Raw genomic sequence first — 14,719 nt, 5'->3', positions numbered from 1 at the left:
CGATGTAAACGCAAGCAAAATGCATCATGGCGAACAAAATCTATAGATATTTTCTGGCGATCACACTGATCCAGTACCTTTATATAAATATTGAATTATTCGATTCGGATATTTGTTTCGGTATACTGTCGGTCTATCCGATCGTAGAAAAAATATTTACGTTTGCTAATGATGCGTCGATATCTCCTTTCATTCATTAGAAATTTGTGAGAGGACTGCAATGATCGCCATACATACTTACGATACAATTATTCTACTATCAAAATTATTATTTTCTCAGTTTTAACGCGTTTGTTTTTGATAGAAAGTTTCCCATTATTTATTTTTTCTTAATACAATGTCAGAGTAGAAGACATTTTAATGTTTTTTTTATATATGTATATAATTGTAAATAACGACTTCCTCTAAAACCTTTCGATTTGACATTTAGTGTTACAATTTCTCTCTAATTAGTTAAACCATTAATTTATTCATATTACAACATTGCTAAAATCAGCATCTTGTATGTTACATAATATTTTTTAGAACTCTTTTCATGCCTTCTTCTTAAATTCAAAATATATTAATGTTTTTAGTCATATATACATACATACATATAATATGTAAACCATTACTGGGGTGGAATACAATATTACATATTTGCCTTTTAGTTAGTTACTTAATTAAATGTTTGAAACATCCACCGTATTCCTCTCACTTTTGAAAATTCAATATTTTGCTGTTATCTATATTTTGAAAGACATTTTTTTAATAAATTGCAAGGCCGGGAAATGTTTGCATCTTACAAGTTAAAGATGAATTGATTTGACAGGGGTTTTCCTCATTCAATTAAGCCAATTGTATAATACTTGAAAGTATTTGTCTAAGTTAATAACAGATGATGAATTTGCGAAATTCCTTATGCGTGTAATTAAAGCTGTCCTACTGAGGCCACACGTAAGCAAAGTGTGTTGTGTTCGTGAATATGGTTGCGGCTGCGACAAAATGAAAAATTATCGAAACAGGTTGAAGGCGCGCAGTATCAAGGTAGTTAGTTCTCAGATGAACTAAGCTTATCAAAGTCTCACAGTTAGAAGTACTTTTTTCTATTCAATTGTAAAAGCGGCGCCGTTTAAATGTGTTATGATAGTTTTTTGAGTAACCGATTAGTGGGAGATAGCTTAGTCATATATAAGAATACATACAAATACATAAGTTTATATAAAATGCACAAGTATGTATAATACAATAAAGTCAACGCGTAAATATTTAAGTATGTATGTAGGTGTATTGTACAGTACATATGTAAACTATATAATTTAACGATAATTTTTTTTACTTATTTTGTACTTAATAATCAATTGATGTTCTCTTTACAGTTTCACACGCATGTATGCGTATATTTTTACAAATACTTTAGAATATGATATTATATTTGTGACCAATTACTAAATAATTAAAATTATTCACATTTGTAAGTAGGAAATAGTATATTCTACAAGACAAATTAGCAAGCTGCTTAAGCTTTCCTATTACCAACAATATTTATAAAGCTGTATTTTTATAGAATTTTAAACGGAAAAATTAAAATTAATTTAGTAGAGACAGCTCAAAATTTTATGACTGCATCATACAGGTCTGAAATGCTCATAGGAAACATACAATTACTAGAGTTTTAAATTAGTTTTGTTTGGAATCCTAAACATAAAGAAGACGGTTCCTTTTAACGCAACATCTCAACTTTTAACTCTGACATGCTAAGCTAATACAATAATTGTTATACTTGTATATTGGAAAAGCGTTTTTGATTTCAGCAACAGCTTTGTTAATTCAAATCCTTTTTGACCAGATTTATGAACGGCTAACGAACAAATAACTACCGTTGCAACATTACAATATTATATACTTACATAATGGAAGGAAAAACAATAATTGCTTGTGATTAATGTCAATGATTCAATGATTATGGAATCACAGTTTTTAATAACATATGTATATACAGTAGTGTGCATAAATATTTTTTTTTATCGTATTGTTGCCAATATGTCATTGGCCAAAGCTACAACTTATTATTATGTATACATATATGGTATAAAATTGTTGCCTTGGCCAATGCTGTTCTTTTATACATAAGTAAATACTAGGTTTTACATAAAATATACGTTTTAATCAGTTTTATTTTTTACTTTCTAATACATTTATTTGTTGTATATTTTATACTAGTTATATGAATGCTAGCAATTTGAATAATTTTCTTGCAATATAATACAAACTCTAATGGCTACTCGGATCTAGAATACCAACATTTTCATTACTTAAACTACAAATTTATTTACAATAAAATTGCTCGCCTATTTAAACATCATAAAGTATTACTGATTGTAAAAGATATATATAAAATACACTGAATATAGTACTATGTTCACAGCTGTAGGCTTGTGGAAGGACACAAGTGAAAGGAGACTTTCTATAAGTACAAGTTCGTTATTCAGGCTTTTTACACCATTTCTATATATGGTTGCATTTATACAATAACTTAACTAACTTATTAACAGCACTACAACCAATACTAAATATCCACATTTTTGTGGAGACATATATGTATGTATGTATGTACACTTGTACATTTGTTGACATATGGTGGTGCTTACTTCACTATTCATTTCCTCCTACTGATTTAAGGAAATCTTATGAACTTACATATTTTTAAATTTAAAATATAAAAAATCGTTGCATACTTTGTATTGGTAAAATATGGTTGATATTTCTTATTTACTTTTTTTTAAATATTTTTGCTTTGATTTTTATATATTTATTTGTTCTGATTTTATGCAAACTATTGCTACATTACTTGTAAATTATTATTGGTATATATTATATTTGATTTGAATACAAATTGATATCCTCTACATATGTATGTACTAATAACTATTCCCTAGTATTTTACTAATCCCTATTTGCCTTCATATTTTTTGTTAAAATTTTGCAGCTTTTTGTCAAAAGTAATGTAATAAACATGTTTTCTACAGTATCTTTTTGTATACAAAGGTTTCGTTAACAAGCAAGTGATCGTTTATTTTATTTAGTTTTTGTTTTGTACGCATGTAAGCTTTATAATCTATAAAATACTACATACATGAATCCACTGACTATGGTAGTTTGTATTTGCGATAACGCAATTAATGCCACTAATGTTCCTTTATAAGTGTATATGTACATATGTACATACATATACTATGAGTGTGTGCCTCTACGTGCTTGAAATAAAGCCAGGAAGAGTCTATTTCCATTATTTCATTTGCTTGCAAACGAATCAAACATCGGTTTCGTTGCAGGTAGGCATTTGTTGAGGATGCTGATGCTGTTGGCAAGTACCATCTGTCAAATCATTGGACAGTTGAATTGCCATGGTTTCAGGTCTTGCACTGGTTGTGCTTTCGTTAGTTCCGTGACTTTTATTTTGAGTAAGCTGTGCCCCACCAAGAGGTGTTGATAGCATGGCGTTCGATGCGTTGCTCGCTACGGTGCTATTAATTGGTACTTTGTGTCGCTGCTGTAAGTTTGGCGCTACAGATTGCGGTTGTGACCAGTTAATGCTATTCTGCGAAGTAATATTGCGAGTTTTGACTAGTGGCGGATTTTTGGTGGAGGTAGAAAAGGCCATGCCGCGACGAAGTGGAACTCTGGAAATTTTAATCACAAATATATATAAATTGCCAAATAATTAACGGTATGTACATATGTACATACTCGTATATGTGCAATCATGTCATTTCATTTTTCGAATTAGCTCACCTTGTTGGACTAGGTGGTGGATAAGAAATTCCTCTATGACTAGGCGAAAGCAACAAATTTCCGGAATGGCTTGTTGTTGTGCCAGGTACCAGTAGTGTATTATTACTATAAGTATAATATAGGTTACTGTCGAGGGTACTTAATTCCAATTCCGTAGAAAACAAAGTTGAGCATTGAGTATGGTGTAGCGAACCGATGAAAAGCCACGTGAATAAAAATAAAGCATGCGAAAAAGCAAATAAACAATGAAAAAATTATAAAAATAATAAAAATTTATGAGAAAAATACTTTCTCACATGTCTACGCATACTTAAATGGTATATAATAACTGCACATGAATAATATTTATGCCTCGCTTTATCGGCTAAAAACTAATCGTTAATGGATAAAACGTCCGTTTTGGGCTCGGAATAAATAGAGAGACACTCGGAAATTCTCCCACACCCCATTTCAACACCCTCACTTAGGAGAAAAAATAATTTTCACGATTTTCTCCTCAAAATCCGGCGATTTGGAACACACTTTTATGTTTCTAAATTTATGGGTGAATCCAAATTTATTTTTTTTTTTAATGAAAATATGGCTCATGAGATTCTGCAAATTTCTGCATTTTTAGAATTTCTCTACGATCAGTAGTTTAGATGTTATAAGCATTTTTGTATTCGCTTGTATTCGGCGGCTGCTTGCTGCATGCTCCTGGTCGCCTGGTAGAAATCTGAGATTTTGGCACCAAATTGAATGCAATTTTTTCTGCAGTGGCGGCAGATGCACTACAAATTTGCAGCATACGCAAATGGGCGAGATGGGGAAAACGGATGCGGCCATATTCAATGCATAAGCAAAGGGGCGAAATGGGCGGATGCGGCCATATGCAATGCCCGGAAACAGGAAAAGGTCCTCGACCGGAAAGGGAATAACGGTACCACACTTCCGGCCGTAAACCAAACCGGAAGTAGTAAACCGGAAACGAGGGTTCGGGTGAGCTTCCGTTTCCGGTTTGGTTCCCAACCGGAAGTGTGGTGTCGTTATTCCACTTCCGGTTCAAATAGCATCCGTTTCCGGTTTGGTTTCCAACCGGAAGTGTGATACCGTTATTTCATTTCCGGCCAAGGTCGCATCCGTTTCCGGCCGGACACTTCCGGTTTGGGTTCCAGCCGGAAGTGTGATACTGTTATTTCACTTCCGGTCACGGTCACATCCGTTTCCGGTCGGGCATTTCCGGTTTGGTTTCCGACCGGAAGTGCGGTACCGTTATTCCACTTCCGGTCGAGAGCCTTTTCCTGTTTCCGGGCATTGCATATGGCCGCATCCGCCCATTTCGCCCCTTTGCTTATGCATTGATTATGGCCGCATCCGTTTTCCCCATCTCGCCCCTCTGCGTATGCTGCAAATTTGTAGTGCAACGGCCGCCACTGCAGAAAAAATTGCATTCAATTTGGTGCCAAAATCTCAGATTTCTACCAGGCGACCAGGAGCATGCAGCAAGCAGCCGCCGAATACAAGCGAATACAAAAATGCTTATAACATCTAAACTACTAATCGTAGAGAAATTCTAAAAATGCAGAAATTTGCAGAATCTCATGAGGCATATTTTCATTAAAAAAAAAATAAATTTGGATTCACCCATAAATTTAGAAACATAAAAGTGTGTTCCAAATCGCCGGTTTTTAAAGAAATTAGGCATTAAATGCATTGTGATTACACTATTTACTTAAGACATAAGGACGGCCAGGCATACAGTCAACCGGATTTCAACTTTTCTCGTCATCCTGATCATTTATATATACATACATACATATGTATATAACCTATATCTAACTCGATTAGTTTTTGGTGATACGTTCAACGTTTAATGAGAGAAAGAGAGAGGGACGAGTTAATTCACTGTACGCGGTAGTTAATATCTTTCAAATTCATATGAAAATGTCTCAAAAACTATTTAAATAAATAGAAAAGTAATATTTTTCATGTTTTCGAATATATACAAATACATTTCAATGAGATAATAAGCGAATAGTATTTACGTATGGCTTTGGTTCAGGTTTAGGTTCGGCAGACTTTGTCCCAAGTGATTAAGTGGCTGTACTGAAAGTGTGTTCGCCGTTGCAGTGTTAACTTTGAGTTTGAGTGGACCGGATTGCAAATTCTTGCCTACAAAATGTATGAAATAAAATTACATGAATATAACAAACGCATTTTACTCACTCATAGAACCATCCTCACTGGATAATGAATTGGTCTTTTCAAATTCCACCGATATATTACGCGAATCATTCCACTCGACAGAGCCGCTGTGACTATTATTTGCGCTGGAAACATGACTGCATAATGACGAATTCATTGGCGATTTTTTTATGCCAAGTACATCCACTGCGCTGCCACTTACTCCACTCCCTGCAGCCAAACGGAAGTTGTCCCAATTGCCGGTACCTTGTTTCAGTCTTGTGTAAATCATTTTAGCGCGCTTTATTGACTCATACCAATTTTTTGCCTCCGAACATTGTAGAGTGAATGCAGTAACGACCACTTGAAATTCATTGAGGTAGATACAATTTAAACTATTATTGCTTTGTTGTACAACAAGTCTATCGGTTAAGTATGGTTGACGAATCACTTTCAGCGAACCGAGACCACGTTTCGCGATCGCTTTGCAGACAAGCAGCATATCCGTCAGCAAAAAACAATGAACGTCGGTCTTGCCAAGGTTGTCTTTGAATTTATGGTCGCCCTCCATGAAGAGATGGCGCACTTGGTGAGCTGGACATCCTTTCATTGGAGCGCACAAGTCAAACATTTTACTATATTGCTTTATCATTTTGTCTAGTTGCTCGTTGTTGGTGTCCTATCGATCACAATATTTAGAGAGGAAGGTTGAAGTTAGCAAACTTTTTTAGTTATGCCTTTTACATATGCGTCTTACCACTACATCATAGGACTCAATGCGCGCCATAACACCTTTCAAACGTTCATTTTCCTGACGCGTTGTCAAGTGGTTATTCACACTAAACACGAAGTTCTCCACTGAATGGATCTAAAAATCGCAATGGGAAAATTAAGTGATAATCGATATATGTACTATATATGTATGTATATATAAAAGTACCATTGAATCGACTGACTCGATCTGCTCCATATCCAACATGTGCTTCTTGATCGCTGTCAAAAGCAGACTATACTTGGTCAATCGCTGCATCGGCCGTACTAAAATGTCGGCCAATCGGAGCCGGTTACACAGCTTTTGCGACTCACACCAGGCCAAATAAGATGTAAAAAGTGGATTGTTGTGGTTAAGTTCCTTGCAATAGAACTGACAAGTACTCTGTTCTGCACAATACTTTTTGTATGGTGCGAATATTGAGGCGAAAGCAACAAAACCCTGATGGAAGAACGCCACACGTAGAGGTTCACCAGTAGCGACACTGTGCGCCACCATGGGGTAGAGATAAAGAGTCCAGAATTTAAGATTGGCTTCGCATATATCCCGTACATTCGAAAATAGTCGATGTTGATCTACATCGGTAAGCAGTCGCTCCAACTGCACAGCTTCTAAACATGCCAAAAAGAGCTGCAATCAAAAACATTCCATTAAAGGCTTTACTAATGGACGGTATATTTGATGTCATCAAATACTTACATCTGTTACTGTTTGGAGTGCGTGAATGTAGTATACTTCGGTGGTAACTAACTCCCAAATTGCAGTTTGTATTCTCATTTCGCTGTCATTCATAGCTGTGCTATCCACAATATCCTTCCACGACTTGTGCATATTGTCCAAATACGCTAAGGCCGCATCAAAATCCGGATGATCGAAATTTACTGATGCTCTCTTTTGTGGTACACCATTCTTTGCGTAACTATTCAGCAGTTCACATAATTGACTTTGCTGTGGATTTTTAATACCGAACAAACCGGACCAGCGTTGTTTGAGTTGTTTTCCTGGAACAGCGGCTTCGCTGGTCTCTTCCGTAGAGGCGGAAGAGAGCAATCGCGGTGGACGTGTGCGGGAACCCTAAATGGTAATTGTAATATTTTCAGAAAACCCACAGATTTCGATTTGATATTTCTTACAAATGATGCGGCTTTTTGCAAAGTTTTTCGACTACCATCGCTTTCAGTTACAGTCAAATGATGTCCAGCTAAATTTTCTACATCAGTATTTTCATCCAAAGAACTTGCTAATAGAGAGTACCCTATGGAAAATACCAATTATGAGAAATTTAATTACGATTTCAATTATTCGTTGAGGGATCGACTGATCAAACTGAATGAAGTTTTTACGATATTGACTTACGTACCTGTTTCTAAAAAGCTACTGGGAGGATTATTATCAGTAATGGCGATTTGTGAAAATGTTAAATTTCGTCTTTTCAACGCTTGACATAGCGCGGAACTGAAAAATACATATAATATATAAGCGAACATATGTAGTTAACGGTAGAAGTTGTAAGTCCAAAAGTATAGTACATACTGCAAAGTTACGCCTTTGGTCGCTGGTATGAACTCTTCCTCTACACCACCTTGATCGGTACAAAAACTCACAGAAAAGTATTCCGAACTCGTGACCTAAGAATATTCCATAAATAGTTTTAATAGACTCCCGTTAGGTTCAAACATCATATTTGAATAATTCAAGCACATACAAATTGACAAATGAATAAGTACGAATAACGGATGGTGCAAAACTGAGTACATGCGTTATGTTTTTGTTTTTGGTTCTAAACTAATACATTTCTTCTCTGCTTATTTCATTAGCAACGCATATTTGTTGTAAACTAAATAGATATTCTTGGAAAACAATTTTGTTTCATTTACTTCACGCGTTATGGTTTTATGAGCGCTCAAACACGAAAATGTTGAGCGTGGAATCACTTTTGCTCCCCACTGTATGTACATATGTATGTACACATATGTATGTACACATTTCTAACTACCATATATAAGTAATATTGATAATTGAAAGGGGGTTAATGAGTCGGAAGTTCAAATTTCTGATTTGTTAAATTTAATAACGCGCGTCTTGTGAAACTTACAAAACAATCTTTCGGTTAAATAAACTCTTCATAGAAACACTAGAAATATTGATATGTTTAGGGTAACATATGGTAACGAAGTAGAGGACAGGAAATGTAACTAAAATCTAGTAAGTAACTTGAGGTAAGAGATTAAAATTAGTTGAGTTATTTATTGCTGCGTATATTGCTTGCTCATCCAGATTTTCATAGTATAATGTTTTTCCATCTACAGGATGGATACGTGAACGAACACGAACTGATTTCGGTATATTTATCTACACTAATATGAATAGTTTGAACAAAAAAGGTAGCTTCATAAAATTTGGTATGCGGTAAGACAATTAAGGTAAAATAGTGCTCTGAAAGGGTGAAATTCGGAATTGGAAGTACATAAAGCAAAACTGGTAATAAATATGCAAATCATAATGTTCTAGCTAGGGAAATACGAAAATTTGTTTACATGTCTAAATGAACACACGAATAACACTTAACTCACCTCACTGCGTGTTAGCAGTGGTTTTTTACGCTGTACAAATGGAGATTTTTTCTTATAACTCGTCACAGACCTGATGCCTGTTGGAGCTGATGTCTCTTCGCTGGTTATATTCGCTATTGTTGAAGAAGAGTTCAACACAGATGGATATTGATCTGGATAAAGCTGTTGAGAAGTTTGAATTGTTGAAGAGGCCGTATTTGTGCAAACTTCGCTCCGGCTCTGAAATTGATGCGAGTGGATTCATGAATGAGCTGTTTGTTTTCAAGCTAGACTGCCACTACCGAAGAGGGATATGAGGTGCTAAAGCTGTGGAACGTTTTACAGACTTTGGAAGGAACTAATTGCTGATGATAGCAAACACGATTGTTAAGAAATAATTCGAGACTCTCTTTCATGAACCACAAATTTAACACTCAAATTACTACTGGCTTTATGTAAAATAAAATTACACTCTCGAAACCCTAGTATATTATTGATAGTTATGTAGAAGAGATGGTAACTGCATTTTTATCACAAATTCGTAAGATTAATATTAACCCTTATGTTATAGGCTAAATTTTAGAAAGTGGGCGGGAAGATTTTAAGATAAAATAATTTATTTTTGCAACTTAAATAGATAGCTATAAAGTTGACTCAATATAATACATTAGCGTTTCGTAATATTTTTTTAACTCCACAATCCAGTTTTTAACGGAAAAATACTGGATTGGGATGAGTAAGTAGCTTATTAATAGATATTTCTGTTAAAATTCTTACTTAAACTTTTAATTTCTAGATTTTTTTCGCTTTTTAGTTCTGTTGTACTAACGCTTATATAATATTTAGTTGATTACTACCTCTTTCTTTACCAGGAATTAATACTAGAACAGATAAATACTAGAACCCAAAAAACTCTTAACAGGTAATATGAATTAAAATTTTATTAATTTTTCTACGAAACAAACAGCAAACTGTAAAACACTCACCATATTCGGTGTTATGCTAACGGGAACACCACGATGACCTGCTACCATTGGGTCGAGTCCGTCCAAGTGTGTTAAGCTTTTAGATTTCAACTATAAAGAGACAAATTAATTAAAATTTTGCTACCAATAACAAATATAGAATTTATGTGATTCACTTCACATGAATTTTATGTGAAATCAAAGGTTGAACAAAAAAGTAAAAAAATATTGAAAAAATCAATAAATTATTTATTCCAATTCTATATAGATTATAATACTAAACAACATATGGATGCACATATTACCATTGAATCAGTCATTGAGGACAGTAAATTCAAAGCGACGCTTCTAATTTAAATTCGCTTGGCAATCATAATAAATATTAAAGGACCTGAAGACAGACTATTGGATCTGGACAGGGCACGGTACCTGCGTTTCTTTTATAAAGCCAGCTGTCAGCCACCTTCCCGTTGGGCCAACTCATGACTTTCAAATAACAGCACATCGCGGCATGAGAGCCACTTAAGCACTGGTCAGGCACGGTGCTTGCCTTACTTATATAAGCCCCAAGCAGACAGTTTCCTTTCAGTTTCGAATTTACCGCAAGACATTCTAACAACATAACACCGCGGCGCGAGAGTCTCCTAAGCACTGGCCAGACAAGCTGCCTGCTATACTTATATAGCCAACTGGCAGCCAGCTTCCCGCGAATTTACCGCGTGACTTTCAAATCACATAATATCAGGGCGCGAAAGTCACTTAAGCACTGGCCAGACAAGCTGCCTGCTATACTTATATAGCCAACTGGCAGCCAGCTTCCCGCGAATTTACCGCGTGACTTTCAAATCACATAATATCAGGGCGCGAAAGTCACTTAAGCACTGGCCAGACAAGCTGCCTGCTATACTTATATAGCCAACTGGCAGCCAGCTTCCCGCGAATTTACCGCGTGACTTTCAAATCACATAATATCAGGGCGCGAAAGTCACCTACGCACTGGCCAAGCACGCTGTCTGCATTACTTATATAGCCAACTGGCAGCCAGTTTCCCACGAATTTTCCGCATGACATTCAAATAACATAACATCGCGGCGCGAGAGTCGCCTATGCACTGGCCAGGCACGCTGCCTGCTATACTTATATAGCCAACTGGCAGTCAGCTTCCCGCGAATTTACCGCGTGACTTTCAAATCACATAATATCAGGGCGCGAGAGTCGCTTATGCACTGGCCAGGCACGCTGCTTGCTATACTTATATAGCCAACTGGCAGTCAGCTTCCCGCGAATTTACCGCGTGACATTCAAATCACATAACATCGCGGCGCGAGAGTCACCTAAGCACTGGCCAGACAAGCTGCCTGCTATACTTATATAGCCAACTGGCAGCCAGCTTCCCGCGAATTTACCGCGTGACTTTCAAATCACATAATATCAGGGCGCGAAAGTCACTTAAGCACTGGCCAGACACGCTGCCTGCTTTACTTATATAGCCAACTGGCAGCCAGCTTCCCACGAATTTTCCGCATGACATTCAAATAACATAACATCGCGGCGCGAGAGTCACCTATGCACTGGCCAGACAAGCTGCCTGCTAGACTTATATAGCCAACTGGCAGCCAGCTTCCCGCGAATTTACCGCGTGACTTTCAAATCACATAATATCAGGGCGCGAAAGTCACTTAAGCACTGGCCAGACAAGCTGCCTGCTTTACTTATATAGCCAACTGGCAGCCAGCTTCCCGCGAATTTACCGCGTGACTTTCAAATCACATAATATCAGGGCGCGAAAGTCACTTAAGCACTGGCCAGACAAGCTGCCTGCTATACTTATATAGCCAACTGGCAGCCAGCTTCCCGCGAAATCACCTCGTGTCTGTCGTGAGAGTCACCTAAGCACTGGCCAGACACACATAATATCAGGGCGCGAAAGTCACTTAAGCACTGGCCAGACAAGCTGCCTGCTTTACTTATATAGCCAACTGGCAGCCAGCTTCCCGCGAATTTACCGCGTGACTTTCAAATCACATAATATCAGGGCGCGAAAGTCACTTAAGCACTGGCCAGACAAGCTGCCTGCTATACTTATATAGCCAACTGGCAGCCAGCTTCCCGCGAATTTACCGCGTGACTTTCAAATCACATAATATCAGGGCGCGAAAGTCACTAAAGCACTGGCCAGACACGCTGCCTGCTTTACTTATATAGCCAACTGGCAGCCAGCTTCCCGCGAATTTTCCGCATGACATTCAAATAACATAACATCGCGGCGCGAGAGTCTCCTAAGCGCTGGCCAGACACGCTGCCTGCTATACTTATATAGCCAACTGGCAGCCAGCTTCCCGCGAATTTACCGCGTGACTTTCAAATCACATAATATCAGGGCGCGAAAGTCACTTAAGCACTGGCCAGACAAGCTGCCTGCTTTACTTATATAGCCAACTGGCAGCCAGCTTCCCGCGAATTTACCGCGTGACTTTCAAATCACATAATATCAGGGCGCGAAAGTCACTTAAGCACTGGCCAGACAAGCTGCCTGCTATACTTATATAGCCAACTGGCAGCCAGCTTCCCGCGAATTTTCCGCATGACATTCAAATAACATAACATCGCGGCGCGAGAGTCACCTAAGCACTGGCCAGACAAGCTGCCTGCTTTACTTATATAGCCAACTGGCAGCCAGCTTCCCGCGAATTTACCGCGTGACTTTCAAATCACATAATATCAGGGCGCGAAAGTCACTAAGCACTGGCCAGACAAGCTGCCTGCTTTACTTATATAGCCAACTGGCAGCCAGCTTCCCGCGAATTTACCGCGTGACTTTCAAATCACATAATATCAGGGCGCGAAAGTCACTTAAGCACTGGCCAGACAAGCTGCCTGCTATACTTATATAGCTAACTGGCAGCCAGTTTCCCACGAATTTTCCGCATGACATTCAAATAACATAACATCGCGGCGCGAGAGTCATCTAAGCACTGGCCAGACAAGCTGCCTGCTTTACTTATATAGCCAACTGGCAGCCAGCTGCCCGCAAATTTACCGCGGGACTTTCAAATCAAATAACATCACGGCGCGAGAGTCACTACACTGTGCCTGCGTTACTTTTATAGAGCCAGCTGCCATCTTCGCCTGATGTCGCATTGTGACTTCCCTACTATTTCACATCGCGACGGCAGAGTCACCTAAGCGCTGACCAGGCTCGGTGCCTCTTGTTAATTAGCCTTTTCTCTAATAGAGCCAGCTGTCAGCCAGTTACAATACAAATAATATATTATAACTTTGGTGCTCACTTTTTTCTGGTTGTCAGTTAATTTTGTAAATATTACAATAAAAAATAGTTTAAGTATTGCAATTCAACTTAATATGAAATGGAACATAATGTTATTTAAAACAAATATGAAAGAAGGGTTTGTTGAACAGGTTAAATGCAGATCAGTTATTTTCGGAGAACTGTGTTAATATAAAATGGAACATAATGTTATTTAAAACAAATATGAAAGAAGGGTTTGTTGAACAGGTTAAATGCAGATCAGTTATTTTCGGAGAACTGTGTTTATACTCATAAAGAAAAGGAAGACAAGGATTTGTTATGAAAACCAATATAAAAATGAAAATTGTATAATAATTTAAATCTTTCATATTATCCATAAAACATTATCTGAAATATTGCCTAACTAAAAAAAGCATTATACAATTTGAAAAGAGTGAAAGGAAACTACACAACAAATAACTAAAAGGGTGCAAGAAAATACTGGCTTCATTAAAAGTCCAACATAAACAATTACCGAGTAAATTATGCAAATTCTCAGCAAAACAAATTCAAAAACGATATCAACAAAAAAATAAAAAAATAGCACACAGCAAAAATTTGAATTGTAGTACTTGGTAACAACAAAATAAAGCCTAACAAAAGTCATATGGTAACCTGGGGAAAGACAGAACGACAGAGAGAACTGCGCACCCACTTTCCCACTTCAACTGAAACTGTTTTTTAACTTTTAATGTAAAATGCTGCAAGTGAGTAGATTAAAAATTAGTACACACTCTTATACTAGTGACCCGTTATTTCCTTCCTTTTTAGCTGAGAAGGATGAAAGGTCATACTAAGTAATTTTTTCAGGCACAGAAAGAAAACTGAGTATGATTTATAAATTGCATATGGTTTAAGAATAAATTAGCCGATCTTTCAAAAACGTGGCTATAATATAATAACGCTTTTAACGAAATGAAAACTAAAGTAATACTGTTTTTCTTTACTTTAACTTATTAAAAATAAAAATATACAAAAACAAAATTAAAATTCAGTAAACCTAATTAATTTATTCACAAAAATGTATAAATATAAAAAAGTATAATGTAATGTAACAATGTATATAATTTCATTAGAAGGGTGCGTGGGAGGCATTTTAGTGGCATTTACCTGTAATTTACTATTTGGCGGAGAGACTACTAAGCAAATCTTCATGGTAGCACGCAAGAATTCCTCGCGTTTT

At 37.0% G+C, this 14,719-nt stretch overlaps 1 protein-coding gene across 2 annotated transcripts in view; it reads right to left on the bottom strand.

The window, feature by feature from the left end:
- Positions 1-549: 549 nt before the first annotated feature.
- LOC126762146 (uncharacterized) overlaps positions 550-14,719 on the bottom strand; it is a 57,245-nt gene continuing 43,075 nt past the window's right edge. Inside the window, exons 3-14 of one of the 2 annotated variants that reach the window (XM_050478679.1) lie at positions 10,248-10,337; positions 9,283-9,501; positions 8,243-8,337; positions 8,070-8,164; positions 7,843-7,964; positions 7,409-7,783; positions 6,878-7,339; positions 6,695-6,805; positions 5,980-6,616; positions 5,799-5,925; positions 3,775-3,912; positions 550-3,662 (exon numbers count right to left, since the gene is read on the bottom strand). In XM_050478679.1, the coding sequence (XP_050334636.1) occupies positions 3,293-3,662; positions 3,775-3,912; positions 5,799-5,925; positions 5,980-6,616; positions 6,695-6,805; positions 6,878-7,339; positions 7,409-7,783; positions 7,843-7,964; positions 8,070-8,164; positions 8,243-8,337; positions 9,283-9,501; positions 10,248-10,337 (2,841 nt within the window). In that variant the 3' untranslated portion in view covers positions 550-3,292. The remainder of the gene's footprint in view (positions 3,663-3,774; positions 3,913-5,798; positions 5,926-5,979; positions 6,617-6,694; positions 6,806-6,877; positions 7,340-7,408; positions 7,784-7,842; positions 7,965-8,069; positions 8,165-8,242; positions 8,338-9,282; positions 9,502-10,247; positions 10,338-14,719) is intronic. The other variant, XM_050478680.1, reaches the window with a different exon arrangement.

Source organism: Bactrocera neohumeralis, chromosome 6 (genome assembly GCF_024586455.1).
Source record: "Bactrocera neohumeralis isolate Rockhampton chromosome 6, APGP_CSIRO_Bneo_wtdbg2-racon-allhic-juicebox.fasta_v2, whole genome shotgun sequence".
NCBI classification, from domain to species: domain Eukaryota; kingdom Metazoa; phylum Arthropoda; class Insecta; order Diptera; family Tephritidae; genus Bactrocera; species Bactrocera neohumeralis.
The sequence above is the reverse complement of the archived record's forward strand: the minus strand, read 5'-3'. Positions and strand labels throughout refer to the sequence as shown.